Source organism: Cydia fagiglandana, chromosome 19, assembly GCF_963556715.1.
Source record: "Cydia fagiglandana chromosome 19, ilCydFagi1.1, whole genome shotgun sequence".
Taxonomy (NCBI): domain Eukaryota; kingdom Metazoa; phylum Arthropoda; class Insecta; order Lepidoptera; family Tortricidae; genus Cydia; species Cydia fagiglandana.
Genome location: NC_085950.1, coordinates 5,900,790 through 5,927,684, shown reverse-complemented (window position 1 = coordinate 5,927,684; position 26,895 = coordinate 5,900,790). Strand labels below are relative to the sequence as shown.

General features: G+C 40.5%; 1 protein-coding gene across 1 annotated transcript; it reads left to right on the top strand.

Moving 5' to 3' along the window:
- Nucleotides 1–26,895, top strand: LOC134673875 (EARP and GARP complex-interacting protein 1). The gene is made up of 9 exons (XM_063531929.1): nucleotides 1–149; nucleotides 1,725–1,859; nucleotides 16,910–17,056; nucleotides 21,434–21,520; nucleotides 23,809–23,997; nucleotides 24,477–24,601; nucleotides 25,448–25,549; nucleotides 26,157–26,282; nucleotides 26,706–26,895. The coding sequence occupies exons 1-9, from the start codon at nucleotides 108–110 to the stop codon at nucleotides 26,866–26,868; spliced, it is 1,116 nt and encodes a 371-aa protein (XP_063387999.1). The 5' UTR covers nucleotides 1–107; the 3' UTR covers nucleotides 26,869–26,895.

Genomic DNA, 26,895 nt, shown 5'->3' with positions numbered 1-26,895 from the left:
GTCAAAGGACGTCATCGACTTATCGATTTGCGACAAATTTAACAAATAAATAATGTTTTTATAAATTACTACCTATTAAACCTAATTTTATAGATAATACATTGAACATGGATGAAGGGAATTCTATCATATACGGTCTAGAACACCAGGTAAGGATTCCTTCTCATTTAAATTGGCCATTAGGCACTTATTTTTCAATACCAAAGTTACTAATGTTATTTAAATTACCTAGATATTACTCGCTTTAGTGACTTTCTTTTACAGCTTCACATTTTGGCTAATCTTTACTTTATGGACCGTCGATTTGGAGGGTGTGTTGGGTATGGGGGGGTAGAGGGTGCAAAGGGCTACCCCCCAGTCCAACCCCCATGGCGCGGAACCCCATGGTTATGGAGATATCCATGGTTAAAGTTTGTATAAAATTACTATGAAATAAAGGAGAAATGTCATAGCAGATGTCGATAGGTGCCGTTTTGTGTTAATTTATATTACTTTTTATACCACACCACCATTCTCAAGGTCACCAAAATCTCAAGGTCACGAAATTTTATGGTCTCCAAAATCTCAAGGTCACCAAAATTTCAAGGTCACCAAAATCTTTGGTCACCAGAATCTCAAGGTCACCAAAATCTTTGGTCACCAGAATCTCAAGGTACCCAAAATGTCAAGGTCACTTAAAACCGAATCAGAGCACCCCACTATCCACGTGGTCTTGTCTGTCCTACCCCTAGAGAGCAATTCCAAAAACGGAGGCGCGAAGGGAGGGCAGCCCTCGCCCGCTGTGACGGAGCTCGGGAACGAGCGAGGCGAGCGGCTGAGGCTGGTCGCCGAAGGCGACCAGTAAGCCGAAGCTGCGGAGCCGAGTGTAGTGAGCGTGCTTTGTCACGCGAGGGCGGAAGGGCTGCTCTTCCGCAGCGCCGGAGCTAACCCAGATCCAACAGCTTCACCTCGAGCTATGGTCTCGTCAGCTCGCGACCTCAGGGGCGACGAAGCGGGCCTTCGGGCGAAGCGCGCCCCCCCTCACCCCTCACCCCCTCCCTCTTCAAATTTTGCAGTAATCCCTTATTTCATAGTAATTCCATACAAACTTTAACCATGGATATCTCCATAACCATGGGGTTCCGCGCCATGGGGGTTGGACTATGGGGTAGCCCTCTCCCCCCCCTAACCCCTCCCCCCCTCCCCACCCTAAAAATCGACGGTCCATAAAGTAAAGATTTACCCACATTTTTATTACCTGTTTTACTTTAACTACAGAATAAATAATGGTACTACCGTACAGAAAGGACACTTTCTAATGTATGCCACCATCCCTTTCGGCTATTTAGGGTTGTCACTATTCAAGTCATTATCTTGTGCCAACCAAAATAATTGCTCGGAGCAATGCTGAGCCGAACGGAGCTGAGGTGCCCTGAAGTCAAGAGCGTCTCCCTACTTCTTTAACTTGTTATCTATCTATCTAACTAGCCCCTTTGTTCTGATGTCTGTCGTGGGCCACTCTTCTCCAGTTCGGGCCCGCTGTGAGTTTGAGTTCATCATCCCATCTTGTTCGAGGTCTCCTCTGGCTCCGTGTACAGCCTCTTGGATTCCAATCCGTTACAATCTTACTCCATTTTTCCTCCCTGTCTCTCAGCATGTGGCCAGCCCATCTCCACTTTTGCTGATCTATTTTGGTGGCTAACCTGTTATAACTTAATTGAAATTGTGAGTGATATTCTGGTCAGACCCGGGCGCTGTCGCCGCAGTATGGGGAGAACGATGCGATTCGTTTTCTCATCGGTACGCAGAGCCTGAAGCCGGGGACCAACCAGGTGCACGTTGTCGAGCTGGAGGAAGACACCGGCGCTCTACACACTAAGGTATGAACTTGACGACTGGTCTGGCCTATAGTCTGACCCCCTTATTCATATCCCATATCCCAATAAACTTGTATTAGATTTTATTCCGAATAGTTCCCTTTTTATGAAAAATAGTTATTATTTATGTATGAAAATATTTAATGCCCTTCCGGGAAACATCAAACCCCTGCCTCTAAACCCGTTTAAAGCACAGCTGTATCGTTGGCTCAAAAAACAGGTGTTTTACTCTGTAAGTGAGTTGTTCGATATGTAATACCTAGTATTAAATAGAAATATTAGTTTTAAGTTAACAATGTACCTACCTACTAGATTAATAGCTTCAAGATAATATTTGCATGCTTAACCAGCAAAATATGTTTCTGTACGGGAATATATTTCCAATAACACCTTGTTATACCATATTTTATGCAAATAAAGAATTTTTCATTTTCATTTCATTTCATTTTCATTTCATTTCATTTTCATAAATGTTTATTAAAGTTAACAAGCCGATAATATAAGTTTGTCCCTTTTCATCGTACCAATACGTCGGAAAGGGACAAACGATTATTATCGGCTTGTTAACTTTAGTAAACATTTATGAATAAGGCAAACCAAACATGCGCTGGGAGGGAGACATGAAAAGAATTGCTGGTCCAATTTGGAAAAGAATAGCACAAGACCGTGAAAAATGGACATCTTTGGAAGAGGCCTTCACCTAACGGGTTCCTACAAATTAAATCAACAAAATTATATTAACAAACTTTATGTATAAGGAAAGGAAATAAAAGGCTTTTTATTTTTATTTTATTTTATTTATGAATAAGGGGGTATATCTTTAGGTATTTCAAAAAAAAAACCGGGCAAGTGCGAGTTGGACTCGCGCACGAAGAGTTCCGTACCAAATTACAAAAAAAAACGAAAAAAAGCAAAAAAAAAACGGTCACCCATCCAAGTACTGACCACTCCCGACGTTGCTTAACTTTGGTCAAAAATCATGTTTGTTGTATGGGAGCCCCATTTAAATCTTTATTTTATTCTGTTTTTAGTATTTGTTGTTATAGCGGCAACAGAAATACATCATCTGTGAAAATTTCAACTGTCTAGCTATCACGGTTCGGTTCGTGAGATACAGCCTGGTGACAGACGGACGGACGGACGGACAGCGAAGTCTTAGTAATAGGGTCCCGTTTTACCCTTTGGGTACGGAACCCTAAAAACCGGACAAGTGCAAGTCGGACTTGCCCACGGAGGGTTCCATACTTTTTACTATTTGTTGTTATAGCGACAACAGAAATACATCATCTGTGCAAATCTGGTTATCTATCTATCATGGTTCATGAGATACAGCCTGGTGACAGACATAAATCATAAATCATTTATTTTTCGTGATAAACTTAGTGTACATACAAAAGTAACATGCAAGGCTTTTAATACAAACATAATTACAAATTGTTTACCACGAAATGGGCTCGCCTCAGCATAATGCTGACCCGAGAGTCGGCGCTGGTCTTCCGGCGAGTCCATTTTGGTGGGCCACGATCGCAGCTGTACGGCACGGCCTCGTAGAACTGAAGGCAACCATGTGGCGGCTGCCAGCGCCATCTGGCCTACGGGTGTGACAAATGACAGATAACCTAAAAGGCAATGCCGCACAGACAGGGTGCTAACAATAACAATTGAGAATACTAGAACATTTCAAACATAAAACGCGTGGAATAACTGTGAAAACATTACAAATATTCGGATACAAACAATCAACATAAATAAATAAGACTACATACGTGATTAACGTTATAAAAGGTTACCAAACACACTGTTTATTCTGTTTACCAAAGTGAGAAGTGAAGGAGAGATCAAGAAAATCGGGGGGCACGGCAGTGCCCCCGCCAAGTCGAGCGCGAAGCAAACACTGCCGTACCATCCTTTACTGGAACCATTTCGCCGCATTTTCAGGCCCCTATTTGAGAACCTTTGGATAAGACCAGAACGCAGAAATTTTGGTCATCCAGTAAGCTATAATCACATACTTAAAATCCAAAATTTCAAGTCTGTAGGTCATTTAGTTTCGAAGTTAAGCGAAAGCAAAGTTTCGCATTTATGAAACTCACTCATGATCATCAGAATAGAACTAGTACTTCCCATAAACTCAGAGAGCTGAAATTTGGTACAGAGTTAGGGTTTAATGGCCACATAAAGGGAAAACCTAAAAATATTGCAATATCAGTCAAGTTTTAAAGATATAAGAACTGCATAAGTAAGTTTGTAATCCCATATAAACATATGATATTACAAAGTTACTGTTGCAGTTCCTACAAATAGTAGGTAAAGTAAAGGTACACTACGATGTACGATGTGAGTATGAATGAAGATATGTTTAGTTATGATATGTGTATACATAGTATGGGTATGAGTACCCGAAAAGAAGGACTGCTTACAAAAAGAGATGAGATCCCATCAAAAACATTACATGTAAAAAGGTGCAATTAAGTCTCGCAACGCTTTTACTACAAAAAAGTTTTGAGATGTAATATGAAACCAAGTCGGTTATTTTAATCAGTGCCAGGGGGTTTCTACAAAAAGAAGTGAAATCCCACCAAAAACATTCTGTAAAAAACTAGCCAAGTCTCGATGGAGCTGCTTGTTTATCTCTAAAAAGTAATGAAATCTAGACAAAGTCGTGCCAAGTCTAAGGTTCCTTACTGCGATTTCTTTATTATTATAGTTAATGTTGTGTGACTTGGCCGTTGAAGGGTACACAAGGGTACAAAACCAGGTGCTCCATGACACCATTGCACCAATCTGTCGCCAGAACCGCTACCCATTGACGATGGAAAATTGCCACTTGGAAAACGTTGATTCAATAACCAGTCAATTGTAGGCTTGATAAAGCTGCGTATTTCAATAATACTTATGTATGGGCGAGCCTGAAACAAACACTTCTTTTTGGTGCAATGGCAGATTGGTGCAATGGTGTCATGGAGCACCTGGTTTTGTACCCTTGTGTACCCTTCAACGGCCAAGTCACACAACATTAACTATAATAATAAAGAAATCGCAGTAAGGAACCTTAGACTTGGCACGACTTTGTCTAGATTTCATTACTTTTTAGAGATAAACAAGCAGCTCCATCGAGACTTGGCTAGTTTTTTACAGAATGTTTTTGGTGGGATCTAGACACGCGGCAGCGTGTCAAGCCAAGTTCAAGCAAAGGAACTGGCTAGCCAGCGCCGAGTGTAATATTACACGAACCACTTGGTGCCACTTTTGACCCTTCTATAACTCAAAACATCTTTGACGTATACACATAAAACTACGTGTGTTTAATTATATCCATAAGGATATCTAGAAGCCCAAATTTCATGAAGCTAGCTCAAACGGTTATAAAGGTATGAAGGTCAAAAAGTCGTAAATTTTAAGACTGACTTATGACTTATAGTACCTAAACCTAACCTACTTCCAGATGACCTAGAAGGATGAAATTTGGAATCCATCTTGGTTATTGTGTGTAACCGTAGGAAAAAATCTAAAAATAAAATAAAGTTAAAAATTAGGGGGGGTCCCCATACAAAAAATCCACTTTTTATTGGGACTGACATATAAGTACCTAAACCTAACCTACTTCCAGATGACCTAGAAGGATGAAATTTGGAATCCAGCTCGGTTATTGTGTGTAACCGTAGGAAAAAATCTAAAAATAAAATAAAGTTTAAAAATAGGGGGGGTCCCCATACAAAAATCCATTTTTTATTGGGACTGATATAAGTACCTAAACCTAACCTACTTCCAGATGACCTAGAAGGATGAAATTTGGAATCCAGCTTGGTTATTGTGTGTAACCGTAGGAAAAAATCTAAAAATAAAATGAAGTTAAAAATTAGGGGGGGTCCCCATACAAAAAAAACCACTTTTTATTGGGACTGACATATAAGTACCTAAACCTAACCTACTTCCAGATGACCTAGAAGGATGAAATTTGGAATCCAGCTCGGTTATTGTGTGTAACCGTAGGAAAAAATCTAAAAATAAAATAAAGTTTAAAAATAGGGGGGGTCCCCATACAAAAATCCATTTTTTATTAGGACTGATATAAGTACCTAAACCTAACCTACTTCCAGATGACCTAGAAGGATGAAATTTGGAATCCAGCTCGGTTATTGTGTGTAAGCGTAGGAAAAAACCTAAAAATAAAAAAAAGTTAAAAAATAGGGGGGGTCCCCATACAAAAAAATATTTTTTTATTGTAGCGTTGGAACCGTTACAAGCAGATATTTGAAACTACCCCAATATATGTATTATTATATTTGCTATATTAAAATAAAGTTTAGTCAAAAAATAAGTGGTGCCCCATACAAAAATCTTTTAATACGCTCTAAACAACCGGCCAACGGTGTGTCGTCGGCGGCGCGCGGTACCACATAATTATACAAAGAACAGAAGTAAAAACCATACAGCGGAAACACAAGAAAAAACATTAAATCTCAATACCTGCCTAGTTTTCTTTACAAAAAGTATTGATATCCCACCAAAAACATAAATGTAAAAAAGGAGAGCCAAGTTCAATACAAAAATTATGCTTGGCTGTGGGGCTCGCCGCAAAAAGAATGGAGATCTAAATGACTGCCACTGCCAAGTTCTATGCAAAATCCAAATATGTATTTATAGGAACAAAATAACATTATAAACAAGTATTAAACTCTATTTCTTTGCTTTATTGGATACCTATAACAATTGCTGTTATTTAAAAAAAATGTGAGATCTTAGAGTAGGTTAGATTTGGCTTGGCCAGGTTTTATCAGAATTACAATATATATAAAATGATTGATATAATGAAAACTGGCCAAGTCAAATCTAACCTACTTTAAGATCTCACATTTTTTTTAAATAACAGCAATTGTTATAGGTATCCAATAAAGCAAAGAAATAGAGTTTAATACTTGTTTATAATGTTATTTTGTTCCTATAAATACATATTTGGATTTTGCATAGAACTTGGCAGTGGCAGTCATTTAGATCTCCATTCTTTTTGCGGCGAGCCCCACAGCCAAGCATAATTTTTGTATTGAACTTGGCTCTCCTTTTTTACATTTATGTTTTTGATGGGATATCTCTTACATAATTATATAAAGCCGCAACCCGATGATTAATTGACATGATTGTTCTCCCAGAAGGAGGTTTGTGGGGTATTTGAGTTTGATACGGTCGTATAGAGGGCGGTCTGGTGACCTCCAGAAAAATCCGACTTTTGGTCTACCGTCTTTCGTCACAAAAATGTTGAACGGCCCGGCTAAACGGTTAGACTTAGTGGGGGGGTGCTCGACCAAATGTCATAGAGGGACCCTGGCAGTTTTTGACGCCGCCATTTTTTTTTCAATATGGCGGACTCAAAATGGCGGCCGATTTTCAAGTTTGTCCTAGCGCGCTGAAATTTTGGTCACGGAATCTCGGAGTCCCGTAGATTCCTACGAAAAAAAAATTTTTGGAAAAATGCTCTAATTGATATTAAACTTTCGTGAGACATATTTTAAATTGACAATAGCGACTAAAAATTCAGGTGAGTGAAACCGTTGTCGTATAAACAATGCTCTAATTGTTGGAAAACTGGCCACTTTTGTTTTGTATGGCAACTTTTAAACGGTGCGAGATAGGTGGGGGGTGCTCGACCAAATGTCATAGAGAGCCTGGAGAGAAATAAAACTGCATTAAAAAAAATTCAAAATGGCCGAATTTTTTTTTTAATTTTTCAAGTTGATCCGAGCGCGCTGATATTTAGCATGGCGGAAGATAGTGGGCTCTAGATTCCTATGAAAAAAAAATTTTTTGGAAAAAATGCAAGATGGCGGAAATAATGGCCATTTTAATTTTGTATGGCAACTTTTAAACGGTGCGAGATGGGTGGGGGGTGCTCGACCAAATGTCATAGAGGGCCCCTAGACAAAACAAACTGCATTTAAAATTTTTCAAAATGGCCGACTTTTTTTTTTTAATTTTTTCAAGTTGGTCCGAGCGCGCTGAAATTTGGCATGCGGCGAGCTTGGGGGCCCAAGATTACCATGTGAAAAAAAAATTTTGGAAAAATCCAAAATGGCGGCGGACACGGGCCAAATTCAAATTTCCAAGTAGGTTAAGCGAGCCCGAAGGGCGAGCTTCAGGCTGGGAGGCCGAAGGCCGACCCGGCGGAGGGCCGTCAGGCCCGGAGCTTCACCCCGAATGTCCAAGCATGCCACACCCCCAGTAATTTTGGGCGAGGCCGAAGGCCGAGCTGCGGGAATGACAAACAAAGCAAAATCCTATACAAAAAGTGTGTTAAGCGAGCCCGAAGGGCGAGCTTCAGGCCGGGAGGCCGAAGGCTGACCCCGGCGGAGGGCCGAAGGCCCGGAGCCTCCACCCCGACTCCCAAAATGCGAGGCCGAAGGCCGAGCTGCGTGAATGCAGTTCCTGCAAGCGTTCTACAAAGTCAACTGTCTTGATAAGCGAAGCCGGCGGGCCGAAGGCCCGACGGCGGAGCGTCGAGGCTCGCGAAGGCCGAAGGCCGAGCTCCGCGTAGGGCCGAAGGCCCGAAGCGTCACACGAGAGGGGGAAGTTGGAGCTTAAACACGACCCAATATGAAAAGTGTCTTAGACAAGCGAAACGGCGGGCCGAAGGCCGAAGGCCGTAGGCCCGACGTGAGCTTGTCAAGACACTTTTACTATTGGGTCGTGTTTAAGCTCCAACTTCCCGCTTACGCCCCAAAGCAAAACCAACCCTCCAAGTGTTTTAATAAGCGAAGCGGCGGGCCGAAGGCCCGACGCTGAGCTTCGAAACCCAGCGAAGGCCGAAGGCCGAGCTCCGCGTAGGGCCGAAGGCCCGGGGCGTCCCTTTCGATTTCCCAAGCACGCGAGGCCGAAGGCCGAGCTGCAGGAATGAAGTGCTCGCACGCGGATCTTTTCTTTCTAGCAAAAGTACAACTTTATTTATTTCTCCCTTTGGAAAAAAAAACTACTACACAACAATAACAACAGCAGGAATGGACTGCTACCAACAATGTGGGTTAGGTTAGGTTAGAACTGCGACCCTCACAGAAACGGACGGCTACCAAAAAAGTGGGTTAGGTTAGGTTAGAACTGCGACCCTACTAGAAACGGACTGCTACCAAAAAAGTGGGTTAGGTTAGGTTAGAACTGCGACCCTCACAGAAACGGAAACAACACGCGTACCGCGGGGCCCTCGGGCCCCGCGCACAGGGCAAAATCTAGTCTCTTACATAAAAGGCAGATAAAACACACGCGCAAACAGACAGCGATAAAGAAGGGATATGACAGCAAAACTATACATACAGACGCATTGGGTTACTTACAGTGAGGAAAGGACATAAAAAACAGGTATTTATTATTATACAATTGCTTGCTATTTAGGACATACATATTAAAATTCAATCTAAAAATATTCTATTTATAATTATAATTACCTTAATATGATTATTGACGAGTAGTTATATTCGCCAGTAATTACATTAAAAGCAAATAGTGTCATGCCTTAAAGTTTCCTGTTGCCGCTGGTGTTGTAGTGTGTATATTTTGAGTTTGGCTTTAAAACTTATAATACTTTCTAGGTTCCTGAGAGGGGGTGGAATGTTATTCCAGCAACGGGTGGCCATGTACTTGAAACTCCCACGGAAGGCAGCTGTAGCGTGTCGAGGAGTTACCAACTGCACGCTGCAATTACGTGCGCCAAGTGATCTACGAGTGGACATCCAACACAACTTCTCAAAAAGATATGACGGAGATTTGTATTTTACAATGCCGAATAGAAGACCTGCTAGATGAAGCTTTCGACGGTGCAGCATTTTAAGAACACTGTGTTTATTTAAGAAAGGAGTCACATGGCCTCTAGGTGGGATATTGAAGCAGAACCGGGCGCAAGCATTTTGCACCCTCTGTATAAGTCGCTTTGTTTTTGCGACGACGTGGGCCATACACTAAATCCATATAATTTAATTTGGAAAGAACAAGAGCTTCAACTAACTGAGTGCGCAAGGTTTCGTTGATAAATGGTCGTATATTATATAGTAGTTTGAGCCTGTAAAAACAGTTTCTAACAGATTCAGTGACATGTTTCTCAAACCTAAGTTCGCTGTCCATAATCAAGCCTAAATTTCGAGCCTCATATACGCGTTCAATGGGTTCACCTGATAGGATTAGATCTACAGTAGGTCTGATTATGTTCAGCTGATTTTTGGTGCCAAATATTAGATATTTTGTTTTCGAAGGATTGAGCATTAAACTATTATCTAAAGAGGTTGCAAGTATAGCCTCCCAAGAGGCTATACTTGCAAGGTCTACATTAAGTTTTTGAATAGCAGTGTCAATTTCAGAAGGTTTACAAGTAATATATATCTGTATGTCATCTGCATAAATATGATACTTGCAGTGTGTGATGTGAGTTGTGATGTCTGCTGTATATAAGATGAACAGGATTGGGCCGAGTATCGACCCCTGCGGAACACCTCTGGAAAGGGGCATTTTTCCTGAGACTTTGGCCGGTCCATCACTTGAGGACAGCTTTACATATTGGTGCCGCAATGTGAGATAACTATGAAACCAATGCAGAGCACTATTATCAAATCCATAGTAACTTAGCTTTGATAGTAACAGGTCTATATTAATACAGTCAAATGCCCTGGAAAAATCAAGTAGCACAAGCAGTGTACACATACCCTTATCTTGTGAGCAAAGAATGTTGTCCGTGACATCAAGCAGGGCCGTCACAGTACTGCGCCCCTTCCTGAAACCTGATTGTACATCTGGTAAGATCCCATTGCTCTCAATATAATCGCTTAATTGTGTGCATACAATCTTTTCCAGTATCTTAGACATACAGGGTAGTATGCTGATAGGCCTCAGCTCCTTTAGTTCGGATGGGTTAGTGGTTTTTGGCAGTGGGCGCACAATAGCCACTTTCCAGGTGTCAGGAAAAGTGGATGTTAAAATAGAGGTATTTATCACATCAGTCAATAAGTCAACAGTATATGGAAATGTCATGAGTAGCATATTTAAATTAATTAAGTCATGTCCCTCTGCATTCGATTTGAGTTTAGACACAATTTTTAGTAACTTATCGGTGCTAACTGGTCTAATGTGAAATATAGACTTGTTATACCTGTTGAATTCAAAGTAAGTTAACTGAGAAATAGTAACTTGTGATGCCATTGGTAAGTCCAAAAAATGACTATTTATAATATCGGGGTCACTGAAAGTGGGTGGCAATTCTATATTATTTTTAGGCAGAATAGTAGATTTAAGATTTTTCCAAAGTGATTTAGGCTCCTTAATTTTATTATTTATGTTGTGGTTAAAGTATGCCGATTTTTCATTATATATAGCCTTATTTACAGTTGACTTTTTTTTTTTTGGTCTTATTCATTCATTTATTCAAGATACATAATAAACTTACAGTAAAGTCACCAACTCGTTTACATGTTAATTCTTAATTCTAACACTTAATAATAATGTAAAAAATGTGATATAACATAGTCGAATAATTGTAAAAATAAACTATATACCTACAAACGTCAGTTTAAGAAAATAATCAAATATAATTTAAAACCAATAAAAAATTCAAATTAAAAAATATTAGATACAAATTTATACAGTATACAGAAATCATCAGGGAAATAGAGCATTTAAAATTTGGTAACATTTTCTGCGAAATCCACCAGCACTATCCGCAAATATATCGATATCATGACCCTCAACAGCCATCATATTTATTAACGCCAGTGCCCTAGCCGTGGGCGCGTTATCAGCTTGCCGGGTGCGCGCGCGCAGCCACGCGTACAAGCGGCGGCGGCGCCGCGGCGGCATCTCCAGCTCAGGCAACCCTCGCCACGCAGGCACATGCAAGCCCATTCGCTCCAATACAGACGAATTGTTTATCCTATTGTTACTGATGCCATAATAGTGCTCCATTAACAACATTTTCCGCCTCAGTTCGAGAGTGTCAAGGCCTACCATCCCCGATACGAAAAGGGAGGGATATAGATAAGGGTAGTGACTAAAACATTTGCTATATAAATACCTTGCGAATTTCTTTTGTATTTTTTCAATCATAGTGATATACTTTGATTCATATGGGTCCCATATAATAGCTCCGAATTCTAGTTTACTACGTACATATGCGTTAAATAGCATCAGCGCTACCCTTATGTTACCAAACAGATAAGTCATCCTAATAATAAAACCTAAAGTTTTAGACGCACTTTTACAGATTGTCATAATATGCTTACGGAAATTAAGTTGTACATCTAAAGTAAGCCCCAGATCGCGGATTTCATGAACCCGCTCAAGCTGGATCCCTTGGAGAACATAAGTAGAAGTAATGGGTGATTTGACTCTAGAAAACGTCATGACTTTGCATTTGGAAACATTGAAGTGCAGATTGTTTTTCACGCTCCACTCAGCAACGGCATCAATATCACTTTGGAGTTTAATGCAATCCTCGCTGTGTCCTACCTCTAAGCAAAGCTTCAAGTCATCCGCATACATGAGGCAAGTAGCCGCTCTTACAACGCTAGGCAAATCGTTAATCATGATGAGAAACTGGGTAGGTCCCAGTGTACTACCTTGACTTACTCCTGACCTTGTATAGTATGGTTTTGACTGGAACCCACCGAGCCTCACATACTGACTACGATCGCACAAGTAGTCTGCAAAAAAGTGAATAAGCCTAGGCATGAATCCGAGCTTTGCAAATTTTTGCAACAATAGATCATTGTCCACTAGATCGAAAGCCTTCTTAAAATCGAAGTATGCCACATCAATCTGTCGACAACGATCCATTGCTGATGCCGCATAGTCCACAAAACATATGTGATTTGTAGTTGTAGATCTACCGCTACGAAAACCATGCTGAGCCTCATCGAGACTAGAAGAAATCTGTTGATTAATGCGCACATCTATGATAGTTTCAAATATTTTACCAAATACTGAGAGTATTGCAATATGTCTGTATTGTGTAATATCCGAGCCAGCGCAGCCCTTTGGCACAGGGGTCACTCTAGAGATTTTCCAACACCGAGGATATTTAGCTTGCTTCAGAGCCAAGTTAAATATGTAGAGTAGTGGTCTCTCAAGAACAGATACACAGTCTTTGGCAATAAAAGGTGGGATACCGTCAGGCCCCGCCGCCGAGCGCGGTTTGAGTTTGCTAGTTGCTTTCCTTATCTCCCTCGCACTTACATCATCAACCACAACACAGGTCGCGTTAGCGGCGGCGCATCGTGCGGCCGCTTCCGCGTTCAGTTGCGGTACTCTGTTTTGGAAAACGGAGCCAAAGTACTCAGCGAAGGCATCAGCTGCCGCCTGTCCCTTAACAGCCACATCTTTGTAATGTAATTCACTACATGATTGTCTATCTTTACGCTTATTTTTGACGAAATCCCAGAACTTTGCTGGTTCATTACATATACTGTTTTCAATATTGCGAATATATTCTCTATAAGCTGAGTCAATAAGTGTTTTGGCACGTCTCCTGTAGTATTTAAAAAGTTCTCTATTAAATTCCAAACCAAGTTGTTTATATTCTTTTAAATGAAAGTACTTATCCTTTATAGTTTTAATTATCTCAGGAGTGTACCAACATGGATAATTGTACCGGCTATTATGAGAGCTGTTTGGCTTTTTCAGAGGCACGCATTGCGAGATGCATTCATTTAGTTTCAAGTAGAACACCTCCGTAGCCAAGTCTACATTATTAGAATTCATTACGTCAGTCCAATCTATAGCTGCTATATTCGTATAAAGTTGTCCTAGGTCAGCTTTGCGATAGTTCCGTTCTAGTTGTACTAAGTCTAAGTGACCGGGTGAGGAGTGCGGGATCGGCGGCGGCGGCGGACAGCCCCGCGGTAGCGCGACCGTCACCTCGAGTGGCGGGTGATACGCGTCCGCCGGCACCAGCGGCTCCGCCTCGCCAGACACGCTCACTCTCTCCGGCCGCAGCCCGGTTAACACAAGATCCAATAAACCTCCATACTCATTACAAATAGTATTATGTTGGTGGAATTCGCAGAAATCTAAAAAAATTGAAAATTGCTCTTTAACATTTGCACTACATGAGTTGAGGTTAAAATCTCCAATTAGAATAAAGTCAAGTTCAGAATATTTACCCACAGCGTTTTCAAGGTACGTTAAAACATTTATGTATTGGGCATCGCTATAATTTGGCGGCAAGTACACCACCCCGCACAAAAAAGTAACATTTTTCCATTGAACTAATGCTAACAACAGTTCCATATTGTCTTCCATTTCAGTAAGAACATCGGTAACCAAACGCAAAGTGTAGGAATTACGTGCCGCCAGTAAAACTCCACCCCATCCAGCGTCACCCGCGCGGTCTTTGCGTAACACGGTGTACCCTGGGGGAAAGAGCTCCGCGTCTCGAACCGAACTTGTCAAAAATGTTTCGGTCAGAGCGATGAAATCACATGGGCATAGCAGAACATTATTAAAAAATGACAGGGTTTTTGATCTCAACCCTCGCACATTTTGATAAAAGATAGTTATATTTTTAACCATTCTATTTTTTTTCACTTTTGGCCCGAAAGTTCTGTCTCCACGGCTTCACACATATGTCCCTCGCCCAGTTTTCACTAGCCATTACTCGTTCTGCCAGAGTTGATGATACGCAGATTTTGAAAGATGCGTAATCCCCCCGCGCATTGAGCGCTTCCACAGTGCAGGCATTACTGTTGCAGATGGTAAGCAAATGTTGTTGTACCTGCTCTACAGTGGTTCCCTGCTTCACGTAGTACAGATGAAGGTAAAGTTTTCTTTCCGATGCTTCCAACAAAGTGGTACCGGCGCCTGCTGTACCTCTGGTGACGCCTAATACAGATGATTGAGATGATCGACCACGTGAAAGACCTGGGTTTCCGGTCGATTCAGCTGACCTCCCATTTGCGGACGGTGATACCGCACTTGACGATGTCAGTCTGTCTCTTACCTTTACCGGTTCTTCTAACTGCTGTGAACCAAGATTTGATGTAGTATTTCTATCTTTTGTTTTGCTGGGGTTACGCCTTGCTGCAGCTGCTTTGGGTTTGCTTTGGGATGCCTTATCCTGGCCCGCGGTTCCTGGTAGTGAGATTGAGTGACTTAGATTTTTGTTCTGTTCAGTCAGCGAGGCGCACGAGGGTTCCGCAGAAGGTGGTTCTAATGTACTAGGGGCTGGCTTTTCCTGTTCAATAACCCCTACAACATTCAAAAGCGCACCCGCGTAGGTGACCGGCTTTAAGTCCTTATAATACAGTTTTTTGCTCTCTGAACCTGTCTTATGATAATCTGCGGCAGCCTTTTATCACGTATACGCATCATTAGTTTCACTGTGTCAGTGATCCAAGGATATGAGGGGCCTTTTACTATTGATGTTTTGATGGGTGCATGCATATCGAATAAATAAACTATGTGCCTGCTTAATGCTTCGACCTTATCATTTACGTTTGGCATCGCAGACATCAGATCCCACCCCACACCACGCAAATCAGTATCAAAGAGTGCGGGATTAATATTATTAATGGGCCTGTACAGTATAGTGTAGGGCTTAGGTTTGTTCCGCCTTATAGTGAACTCGCACATAACAATGCAGTGCCCAAAAAGTGACCCTACGTGCTCAATATTTATTTTTTTCGCATTTAAATCGGTGCAAACCACGTCAATAAGTGTTTGGCTGGTATTTGTGAAATGTGTTGGCTCTGTTACTATTTGTGCTAAATTAAAGGTAGATAAAAAATTGTTAAGCTTTGTTGTTTTGATGTCGTTTGCAGTAAATAAATTAATATTAAAGTCACCTAGCAGTATTAAATGGTCATAATTATTCATTGAGCTAATCGTGTCAGATATGGCGTCTAAAAATAGGTCAACGTCCTGCCAAGGTGGGCGATACGCTGTACCTACTACAATTTTTTTACCTTGAACAGTCATGTGTATCCACATTTGTTCAATCGTCCTATGTTTAGGATCTACGGGATGTGGTAAGTTACGAGCAGTGACATTACGCTTTATGTAGAACCCAACCCCCCCACCACGTGACCTCAGACCATGTGGTCGCGGGGTGTGACGTAACCTGCACCCCGGGAGCACAGGGGCCCGACACTCATCCCCCCCTCTCAGCCAGGTTTCATTAATAGCTAACACATCCATGTCCAATCGAGTGCATGTCGCTATAAAATTATCGTGATTTGTGCCCAATGAGCCCGCGTTGAACAAACCGATTTGTAATTGATTTCTAGCTATTTTGCAATAAGATAAGTGGCATAATAGATAATCGGACAGCAGACAGACAGCGGAGTCTTAGTAATAGGGTCCCGTTTTACCCTTTGGGTACGGAACCCTAAAAAGTAAACAAACAATTTGTGCATTTTCGGGTAATTATAACATTTATTGGTTAACTGACCAATTACAAATCCACGTGGATCAGTCACTGAACGAGCTGACTTTAACCTACATTATCTGATTGTGTAATGTTTTCATCTACCCTCAACTGGCTTAAGGGGTAATTTGAGATTTTGTTTAATTCTATTTAAATACCTAAAAATACAAAGTTATAGTGGGTAGTGCCCCTGTCTGTGAAGCCGATGGTCCTGGGTTTGAATCCCGGTAAGGGCATTTGTTCGTGTGATTAGCACAGATATTTGTTCCTGAGTCTTGGGTGTTTTCTATGTATTTATGTATCTGTATATTATATATATTGTTGCCCGAGTATCCACAACACCGAGAGAAATAAGAATGTCCTATTATATTTATTAAAAAAAACTGAAAGAAAAGTAACATTTCTGTTATTTAGAGTGTTGTTAAAAAGTCTCTATCGTATTTTGCATGAGTCTCTTTAGACTACCGCCCGGGACTGCTCATCACTAATTTTTTAGCAAGCTAAATAAAGCAAGTCCCATTTGACCATCCAACCTAGAGGGGAAGCTAGGCTTCATTGGGATTAGTCCAGTTTCCCACAATCACAATGTTTCCTTCACCAAAAACAAGTAGAATCTAGCCTAGCATATAAAAACAAGGAAGGTTTAACTTCCACTCTATCTTTTCAGGTGTTCAAGCATGAAATCGGAGAGATCTGGCAACTGCGGTGCTCTCCTCACGACGCTGCCACGTTGCTGACGGTACACAACGCATATGACCCGGTGGCTGCTCAGTGTGCTATGGGAGTCTCCGTTTACAAGCTGCCCACAGTTGAGGTAACTCCATAACTGCAGACTGTATTTGAATCATTACTTCTTGCTATAGTTATGTGTCATGAATGATAATATGTAAATAATTATTTGTTTTACAAGGGGGCAAAGTTGTTGTTTAACCGCTCATGCTAATATTGATACCCGAGCAAGCGAAAGATTCCAAAATTGAACCACGAGCGTAGCAAGTGGTTTGAAAAATGGAATCTTGAGCGTGGCGAGGGTTTCAAAGCACGAGGGTTAAACAAAATTTGCCTCCGAGTGAAACACAAAATTTTTCACCACACCAATCCGAAGCAAATATTAAATTTATTTATTTATTTAAGAAGAAACAAACAGTCGTTTACAAATAGGTTTACAAAAATATTTCTTAAATTAAGACCTGGAGTTTCCTTATTATATATAAAAATTGCAGTCTGTAAAATAAAGTAACATAAACATAAGGTACTAGATTAGTTTGAACATATAGGTATACTCACGAGAGTCGGAGTGAAATTAATGGGTATTGATTAAATTACCGGAAAGAGACATAAGTAATGAAAAATTACATACTTAATTAATTACCGAAAAGCACGTTTTAGTGAATTTATGGAACAGTTAAACAAATCTAAACTATAAAGTTTTTCATTTTCGTTAAAAAGTTTACAAACACGTCTCATAAATACATTTTTTACATAGCATGTTCTACTATAGGGAATGGAAAACATTTTTTTCTTCTGACATTGGCGCTGACGTCTATGAGGAACTCTCAAATGTATTTGATGTAGTAGTGAGGGGACATCTAACACATTATTCAATATTTTGAAAAGTAGGACAGAGTCTACACAGTCTCGTCGACTAGCAAGAGTTTGGAGTTTATGATGTGTCAGAGATTCATTATAGTTAAGGTGAGTATGACCAGTTCTAAAATCGAGGGTTCTAACAAACTTCTTTTGTACTCGCTCCACTCTATCACTATGAACATTATGGTAGGGTTTCCAAACTGCGCAGGCAAATTCGAGGTGGCTGCGGACAAAACTGTTAAAAAGGATTTTGTAAGTGACACTATTTTTAAATGGCTTTCCTAATCGTAAAATGAAACCTAGTTGTTTGTACGCCTTTTTTATAACCGAGTCTAGATGAGGTATAAAAGATAGTTTTGAGTCCATAATAACTCCAAGATCGCGAATTTGTGTTACTCTACTCAGACGATTGTTGCCTAATGTGAAATTATAATTAAGATTATTTTTTTTCTTAGAAAAACTTATAACATAACATTTATTCAAGTTTAAAAATAACTTATTTTGGGTACAAAATGTCTCTAGATTTTTTAAGTCATCTTGGAGCAAATAATAATCTTCAATAGAATGAATTATCTTATAAATTTTTGTATCGTCTGCGTAGAGCAGCACTTTCGAATTTTTAATATATTTATCTATGTCATTAATAAAAAGCGTAAACAGTAAAGGGCCTAAATGAGATCCCTGTGGTACCCCGGAACCAATGGACTTCCATTGAGAGGCGTAGCCTGCTAGAACAACACATTGGCTCCGATTCTCTATATATGATTTAATCCAGCGGAATAGGTCTCCGTGTATTCCAAGGTGCCAAAGCTTGAGTAAAAGTGTATTGTGACATATTTTGTCAAAAGCCTTGGCAAAGTCTGTATACACGGCCTCTACACTTGCGCCTCCATCCATCGCCACTAAGATATCACTAGTGAAAGTCAATAGGTTAGTGTCTACCGAACGACCTTTGTAGAAACCGTGTTGATTAAGGCTAATATGATTTTTGACTACTTGGGACAGTTCATTTGTGACTATCTTTTCGAAAATTTTGTTAAATTGGCATAATTTTGAAATCGGCCTATACTGTTCAATATTTTGGCTAACTTGACCCTTGGGGATAGGAGTTACGAAAGCTTTTTTCCAAATTTCAGGAACACAACCAGTTTTAATTGATTTTTGGAAAAGAATAGTGAGTGGGGATGATAAGTTCGCTGAGCATTTTTTTATAAAAATTGGATGAATACCATCAGGGCCTGCACCTTTGTTGGTATTGATTTTATTCAATAGTCTATGGACAATGGCACGGTTAATATATATGTTACTTGCGTCAATTAAGGGTTCAGTTGGTGGCACCAGAGTATCAACTCGAAAATGAGTATCTGACTTTTCAAAAACGGAGTGGAAGTGATCATTAAATAAGTTACAAATTTCTGCACCGTCTGAGGACGTGCAGTCTTTATATTTCATAGTCTTTGGTATTTTATTTTTAGTATTAATCGACTTAATATACGACCAGAAATAATTCGGGTGTGATTTAATTTTGTTTTCCGCGTATGATATATAACCGTTGTAGCACTGTAATTCCATTTTTTCTGCGCGTTTACGTAATATTTTAAATGTCTCGTAGTCCAAAGGATTACGGTATTTTTTCCATAACCTATGAAACTTACGCTTTTCACTAAGCAACTTTCTTAAAGGTTTGGTGTACCACACCGGGACAGACGATGACATATTAATCCTACGCCTAGGGATGTGAATACTAATAAGTTTATTTAAAATATCGTAGAATTTAGTAACACAGCCAGTCAAATCACTATTTTCAAAGAGTGAGTACCAATTTATTTTAGATAGCTCCAAGTTAATCTTGCTATAATCACCACAATTAAAATTATAAATAAAACTAGGAATCGGCTTAAGAGTGGGTTCAAATCTTAAAATTACATCTATAGTTAACGCTTTGTGGTGATTATCTTCAAGCGTGAGTGGCTGGTCGCAAGCAGCGACTGTACAATCTGTACTGCAAAAAATAAGGTCGAGAATGCGATTGTTAACGTTATGTACACAATTAAATTGTTTTAATTCAGTGAATGACAGAAAATCGTGCATTATTCTTGTTGTGTAAGTGTGTCCCGTCATTAAAAGCATTCCCGGGGACGAATGAGCCAGCCACTCGGCCTCCGGTATATTAAAGTCTCCGGTAATCAAAAATAAATCATTCGGCCTTTCAACAATAATGTGACTAGCTATTTCAAAAAATGACTTTAGTGTGTCCCTATGTCCAGTACCTTGAGGGATATAAATACAGGCTATATGAAAAAAGGATTGTTGTTGTGTATTAAATGTAAAATATCAAACAAAATCAAATCCAAATTAATGTTATTTATCATCCAAAATCATCATTTAAAAGTCAATTCTACCAGCAAACATAAGAAAACAACTCAAAATTTGCATTTGATTACTTTGCCTCACATGTGAATAAAATGCAACTTTGCTATCAGTTTTTGAAGTGTAAAGTAAGCCTTTCCGAGCTGGTGTGGTGAAAATAATATTATATTTCTTGTATTATTATATATTTATTTATCAGAGTTTTCGTTATTCTACAAAGAGTTTTTATAGATTTGACACATATGTGTTTTAAATTTTTTTAATACAGTTGCTCAAAAAGTGCTACTTTACGTAGCTGTTTAGCGTGCGGAAAGTTGGTTATCTCGAACTAGTGCTTTTTACTTTTCCAATTTTTTTAAATTCATACTTGTTCCAATTCACGACTACTTATTGATGAGTGTTAATATTAGTTTCCTTTAAACGTCGTAATCAGCATAAAAACCTACCGTTAATGTAAGAATACAAAAAATATTACATATTTCATATTTAATTACTTACCTCTTCATCATTATAACACGTTTATTTTTTAATATTCAATATTGAAAATTCCGTTCTTAATAAGTTGACTGAATGGAACGGAATAGCTGCCAAACGCCCATAGATATAATATACTTAAAGATGACGTCTAACCGAGCTGTCACTGTTACCACTTTTGTTTAGTGTACGATTAACAATGTTTTTCTTATTTTTTCGCAACTGTATTAAAAAACGTCGTTCGATACACGTGCGGAAATGTCATTCTTCACTCGTCCCGAGTCTTGCCACTCGCCTGCGGCTCGTGGCAAGATATCTCGGTACTCGTGAAGTAATGACATACCTTCCGCACTAGCATCGAAATGTACTATTATTTTAGATTTCTCTTGTAGACCCCATCTGGGTAAAAGCCTCCTCCAGCTGTTTCCAACTGTGTTTGTCTATTGCTACGCTTTGCCATTCTTAGCCTGCAGTAGCAACAATCTCGTCCTGCCACCTGGCTGGTAGACGATGGACGTCCGTCCTCTCTTTCTAGAGCCCTGGGTGGAATGATAATATGTATTTTGAATAATTAGTTAGATTACAAATGAAACAATACATAGGAACATCTTAAATAATTACGAAAGTGACTATTCGTCAAACCCGTTCTTTATAGCTTCTGGTGCAAAAGTGCCCATAATACTCACGGCATCACCCCGCTGGATGGCTATGGACAGCCTCATTTATTTTAAATTATATTTCTTGTTTTATATTACAGGTTATCCCGAAGGACTTGGACGATCTGAGCGCACTGCAGAGCAGGAATGCTGAGGATTTGGTGCAACTACAGACCATTACACCAGAGGTGAAGAAGTGTCATATTTTTGTCAAGTTTGACATCTATTGCAGAACTATAGTTTCTTATTTATTATACAGTGTAGTAAGGATATTCCTTTACAATCATCAGCAATATGAAGGCCGCAAAAACATCTGACACGATCTTATTTGTTGAGCCATAAGAGCGTGCCACATATTTTTACAGCCAAAGAGTATAGTACATTGTAGGAGAGGACGGAAAATCGCTAAAAGATGGACGAGTGAGTTCGAGGGCCGACACGTTAGTGGAGGCCCTCGAATAATACGAGTTCATCTTTAGCGTTTCCGGCCGAGGCATTACATAGTGCTTTTCACGACTACTGCGAGGAAATAAGAAAACATTTCCATAACTATAAGTACTAGCCCGCGATTTCTCTGGTAGCAAATTACTAGCCACTGCCTGTACTGTCTCTTGAATTTCGGTAGGCGTCAGCGTAAGAATATCATTTCCTTCACTAGAAGAACTCATTTTTATATCGAGCGTAGATACGCGTTTCTTATATTTTTCAGTCAAACATAATTTACACTATCCAATTCAGTAGGTATTTTCAGATCCCGCCTTTTTTTACTTTTTTTACCACTTTTAAGAGGCGTTTTTCTGTTATTTGCTTCAAACCGACTCTAGAATTAGAAGCGTTTTTGCTAATAAAACCACAAACAGCTACAAAAGTAAAAAACGCCTTAAGCGTGAACTGAATGGATAATTGTTAAAAAAAAAAAGAAGTGAATGGTTTTGATATTTCTTTTTTTTTAAACAAGAAATTGGTGCTATAAATAACCTAATTTTATTTTTGAAGGAAAAAGTTGCGCAAAAATAGTACATTATTGTCGAGGCTCGGAAGTAGCTACTTGCAGGCTGAGGATTCGTTTTAAACGGACGACCTTGGGAGTCCGTTTAATTGAATCCGAAGCCAGCAAGTAGCCTTCCAGCCGAGTCATATATAGTGCTTTTCTCAAAAATGGTGCAAGAAACATAAATATCATAGAAACATTTTACAAAAGCAACGTTCTTACGTATATATTTTCACAGAGAAAAGCCCTTGCCGCCTTTTTATTTTTTTAATAAAAAAATAGAAGTGTATTTTTCTGCCGAAAATACGCCAACCTATTTGAGACAACTAAATAGTCGCGGTACTAATCATCTGTTTGGCTGTTTAATGGGCCTGTGCCTTCATTTGATATGGCCATTTGAACTTTTAAAAAGTTTGGAACTCGACAAATAATGGAATTTGTATGCAACATTGCAGTCCCAAAATCGAGACTGCAATGTTTTTAACTTTTTAAATTTTGACTGACCATAAACTCCGCGCTTCGCGACCTATTTTTTAGACGGCATAGTCGACTTTGCCGTCCATTTTTGAGAAAAAGACCTTTTATTGATTTTTATGTTTTAAATGATACTCATTGCTGTAGCGAAGTGTCACCAATGACAGATGATGACAACAATGAAACATTGTAGTAGTGGTGCTTCAGGTGCTACAGCTATTGCCTACTTTCCAGCTTGGTTTTAGACCATCTATTGCCACATTTCCGAACAGTGGCGTGAAAATATATTATTGCAGATGACTGTACTTTAAGTAGAAAAATTTTATATTGTCATGTAATAAAGCCAGATTTTTTATATTACGTCCCATTCTGGTTCTGAAGTTTGTGAAGTACCCAAATTCAACTTAACTTGGCTAACTTTCAATTCCTTTAAGCAGAAGTTTGTTATCTTTATTTTACACGATGTTTCAGTCATATAAGTAATTAAAACTCATCACAATATGCCTAGATAAAAATTATTTAAATTTGTTTTAAGTAACATCACTTAGCACTGGGACATCCCACTCATCCCAGTGCTGGGCAAAATGCTCTCTCTTTCGTTAAAATTTAGTTCCATGGAAGAAAAAGAGAAAAAAATCAAAATTAGGTTAACTAATTTTAGGTACCTAGATGAGTTGAGTCATTTGTTATCTTCTCATGCATAGAAAAATAAAATTGGCCATGGTTTTTTTACTACTACGCAAGTAAAAATTTAAATTCAAAACCAAATATTTTGGTTTTGATTAATATGGATTTCCGCAAAGTAACGTCTGATTCTATTCACTATTCAAAATTTGTAATTTACGAAAAACTGGCATAGAAGTGAAAAAAAAAATGTGCGCCAAATTAAAAATTTATAGGCCTGAGAAGATAGCAGATGACTCAATCTATCTGCCGTTTTAATTTGGCAAACGATGTACCAAACACTATGTATATGTACTGTGGTAACACCTGCTGACTATTCACCCTCAGAAGCCGGAAGAGGAAGTCCGGTGCGCCGAATGGCACTCCACCGACCCCAACCGCATCGGAGTCGTGTACGAGTCCCACGTGAGCGTGCGGGACCTCTGCGCCGGCGCCGAGGCGGCGCGCGCGGCGCCCGACGCGCGCGCGCGGCCCAAGCTCTCCGGCGGCAAGTGGAACCCGCACCAACACGCTCAGGTGCACAAAGTAAAGCTAGATGGCGCTGTGCTCAGTAGGAAAAATTCTACGTCGCGCTATTAAGGTGCCCAATTTATCGCTAGATGGCGTTGTGATCAGTAGAAAAAACTCCTACATCGCACTATTAACATTTTGCTTGGAATATATGACCATGACGTCGCCGGCGCGCGGCCCAAGCTTACTGGTGGCAAGTGGAACCCGTACTAACACCCACAGGTTAGCTAATTGAACACTAAATGGCGCTGTTCCGTGCATCGAATACCCTGAATAGCAAGTCGGTTGATAAGGCTAATAGATTGACACCCCAACTCATCTAAATAGGCTCTGTGTTTATGACACTACATTGATATCTACTAACATATGTACAGTGTAGCTGTAGTATATGTGTGTGTGCAGTGGAACATTTCAATACCCTATCCTATTTGGCTTGCAATTAATTATTGAATTTTAACGTAATAAATAAATCAATATTATTTCAGTTCGCGCTACTGCAAGACACGCATATAAAATGTTTCGACACGCGCGCCGACGGCGGCAAGCCCGCTTGGAGTATAGAGAACGCGCACAGACAACTAACAAGAGATCTCGATTTCAACCCTAACAGGTAACATTTCAACCCTATCAGGTAACATTTCAACCCTATCAGGTAACATTTCAACTCAATCGGGTAACATTTCAACCCCATCAGGTAACATTTCAACACCATCAGCTAATATTTCAACCACATCAGGTAACATTTCAACCCCATAAGGTAACATTTCAACCCCATAAGGTAACATTTCAACCCCGTAAGGTAACATTTCAACCCCATAAGGTAACATTTCAACCCCATCAGGTAACATTTCTGCCCCATCAGGTAACATTTCAACTCCATAGGGCAGCGGTCGGCAACCTTTAAGCAGCCAAGGGCCAAATAGTAGTTACCGAAGTTAACGCGGGCCGCACTTTGTTAATATTTATGACTATCAGACATTGTCGTTTGTCAGTATTATATACAAAATAGCCAGGGAGGCTCGCGGGCCGCAAAAGTGAGAGGTTCGAGGGCCGCATGGGGCCCGCGGGCCGCTGGTTGCCCACCGCTGCCATAGGGTAACATTTCAACCCCATCAGGTAACATTTCAACCCTAATAAAGTATCAAAATACTCTAGATATTTTCTACATATCTATATATTTTATCTGACTATATCTCTGCTACCAAGATCTGATCTGATCTGAAGATGGCCGATGGGGTCGAATAGTGCTCGAGTGGACACCACGGACTAGCAAGCGCAGCGTAGGACGTCCAGTCGTCCACCCACAAGATGGACAGACGACCTTGTTAAGGTCGGGTAGCTTCCAACCGGCACGTATGGAGGTCCAAGGGGGAGGCCTATGTTCAGCAGTGGACGTCTTATGGCTGAGATGATGATATCTCTGCTACTAATTAATTCATCTGTCCGATTGCCGCAGACAATTCCACGTCGCGAGCGCGGGTGACGACGGCGCTCTCAACATATGGGACTACCGGAACGGCAAGGAGCCGATATTCAGCCGCCAGGACCATTCCCACTGGTACCTAATGTTATTTTTTATCTCAACCCCGAAATCGTAATAAAAATTGGTTGTTTCAATACGTTTGTTGGCTGGTCCATTTTCTATGGGAAGGTAATTTGTGACGTTTCACGGCAAAAGGTACCTGGCTATGGCGGCTTGCGCTTACGTCGCATAGCGCCGCAATAATATTGGAGCGACATTAATAATAGCGTAAGCGCCAACCGCTATAAGGTACCTTTATCCGTGGGACGTCAAATTTTTTTTTCGCGATCGTGTTTGGTCCCATAGTAAAAGTTGCTCATTATAATCCCAAAAACTCCCTGGCAACGGGAATGCACTTATATTTTGGCCATTGTGTAATTTGTTAACCCTTTCGAAGTCGGGGCGGGTCGGTAGTTTGTTCACATTGGCAGGCGTGGCTCACTCCGCAATTTCGTCGCTCTGCTACAGGTAGCTAAAAGTACATCCGTTCCGCCCCAATTTTGGGGTTTGCCATAAGCCGCGCGTGGCGCTGTCGCCAACTAGCGGCCATATCTGTGCTGATCGTAACAGACGCGTTTTGTTAGAGAGTGAGTCTTCTGTACCTAGTACTATTATTAATTCTGTGACATTGGTTTTATGGCAGGGTGTGGACGGTGCGGTACAACTCGTACCACGAGCAGCTGCTGCTGACGGGCAGCTCGGACGCGCGCGCGCTGCTCACGGCCGCCGCCAGCGTGTGTCGCGACCCCAACGACACCGACAAGCCTGTGTAAGTACTACATTACGAGTACAAAAGATCTGTAGGTCAGGCGTAGCTCACTCCGCGATTTAGTCGCGACGCTACAAGTACATGCAGCCCACACCAGTTTTGATGTCCACCAACGTTTAGTGTATAGTGTATACCGGTCTTCCCCATAGGGACCGTGCGCGTTGGAGGGTCTGCCATCCTGTGGCCTGAATCGAAAAACATATGTGCACAATGCACATGTACATTGCCAAAGCAAGTGCTACCATCTATAGTTCTCGTAGGTAAGATTCCTTGTGCATAGTAGGTTCTGCCATCTTGTAGGCTACATCGGAAGCATAAACGACACATTTTTACACCTCGCGCCAAAATCTGACGGCTCCTATGCTGCCCCCTATAGCGGAAATTACAAAATATTTTAACACAATTGTGACATTGTTTATCCAGGTTAGAAGACGGGGTCCTCCAATCATACGAGCAGCATGAGGACTCGGTGTACTGCTGCGAGTGGAGCTCCGCGGAGCCCTGGACCTTCGCGAGCCTAAGCTGCGACGCGCGCCTGGTGCTCAGCCGCGTGCCGAGACACTTCAAATATAAATTACTCTTGTAAAATCTATTAAACACCTATTTATATTAC

What these genes read in the sequence shown, in the direction of transcription:
- LOC134673875 (XM_063531929.1), top strand. Translation starts at nt 108, where the DNA reads ATGGATGAAGGGAATTCTATCATATACGGTCTAGAACACCAG. An exon ending in TATACGGTCTAGAACACCAG is followed by an intron (nt 150 to 1,724) that starts GTAAGGATTCCT and finishes TATTCTGGTCAG; the next exon opens with ACCCGGGCGCTGTCGCCGCA. An exon ending in CCGGCGCTCTACACACTAAG is followed by an intron (nt 1,860 to 16,909) that starts GTATGAACTTGA and finishes CTATCTTTTCAG; the next exon opens with GTGTTCAAGCATGAAATCGG.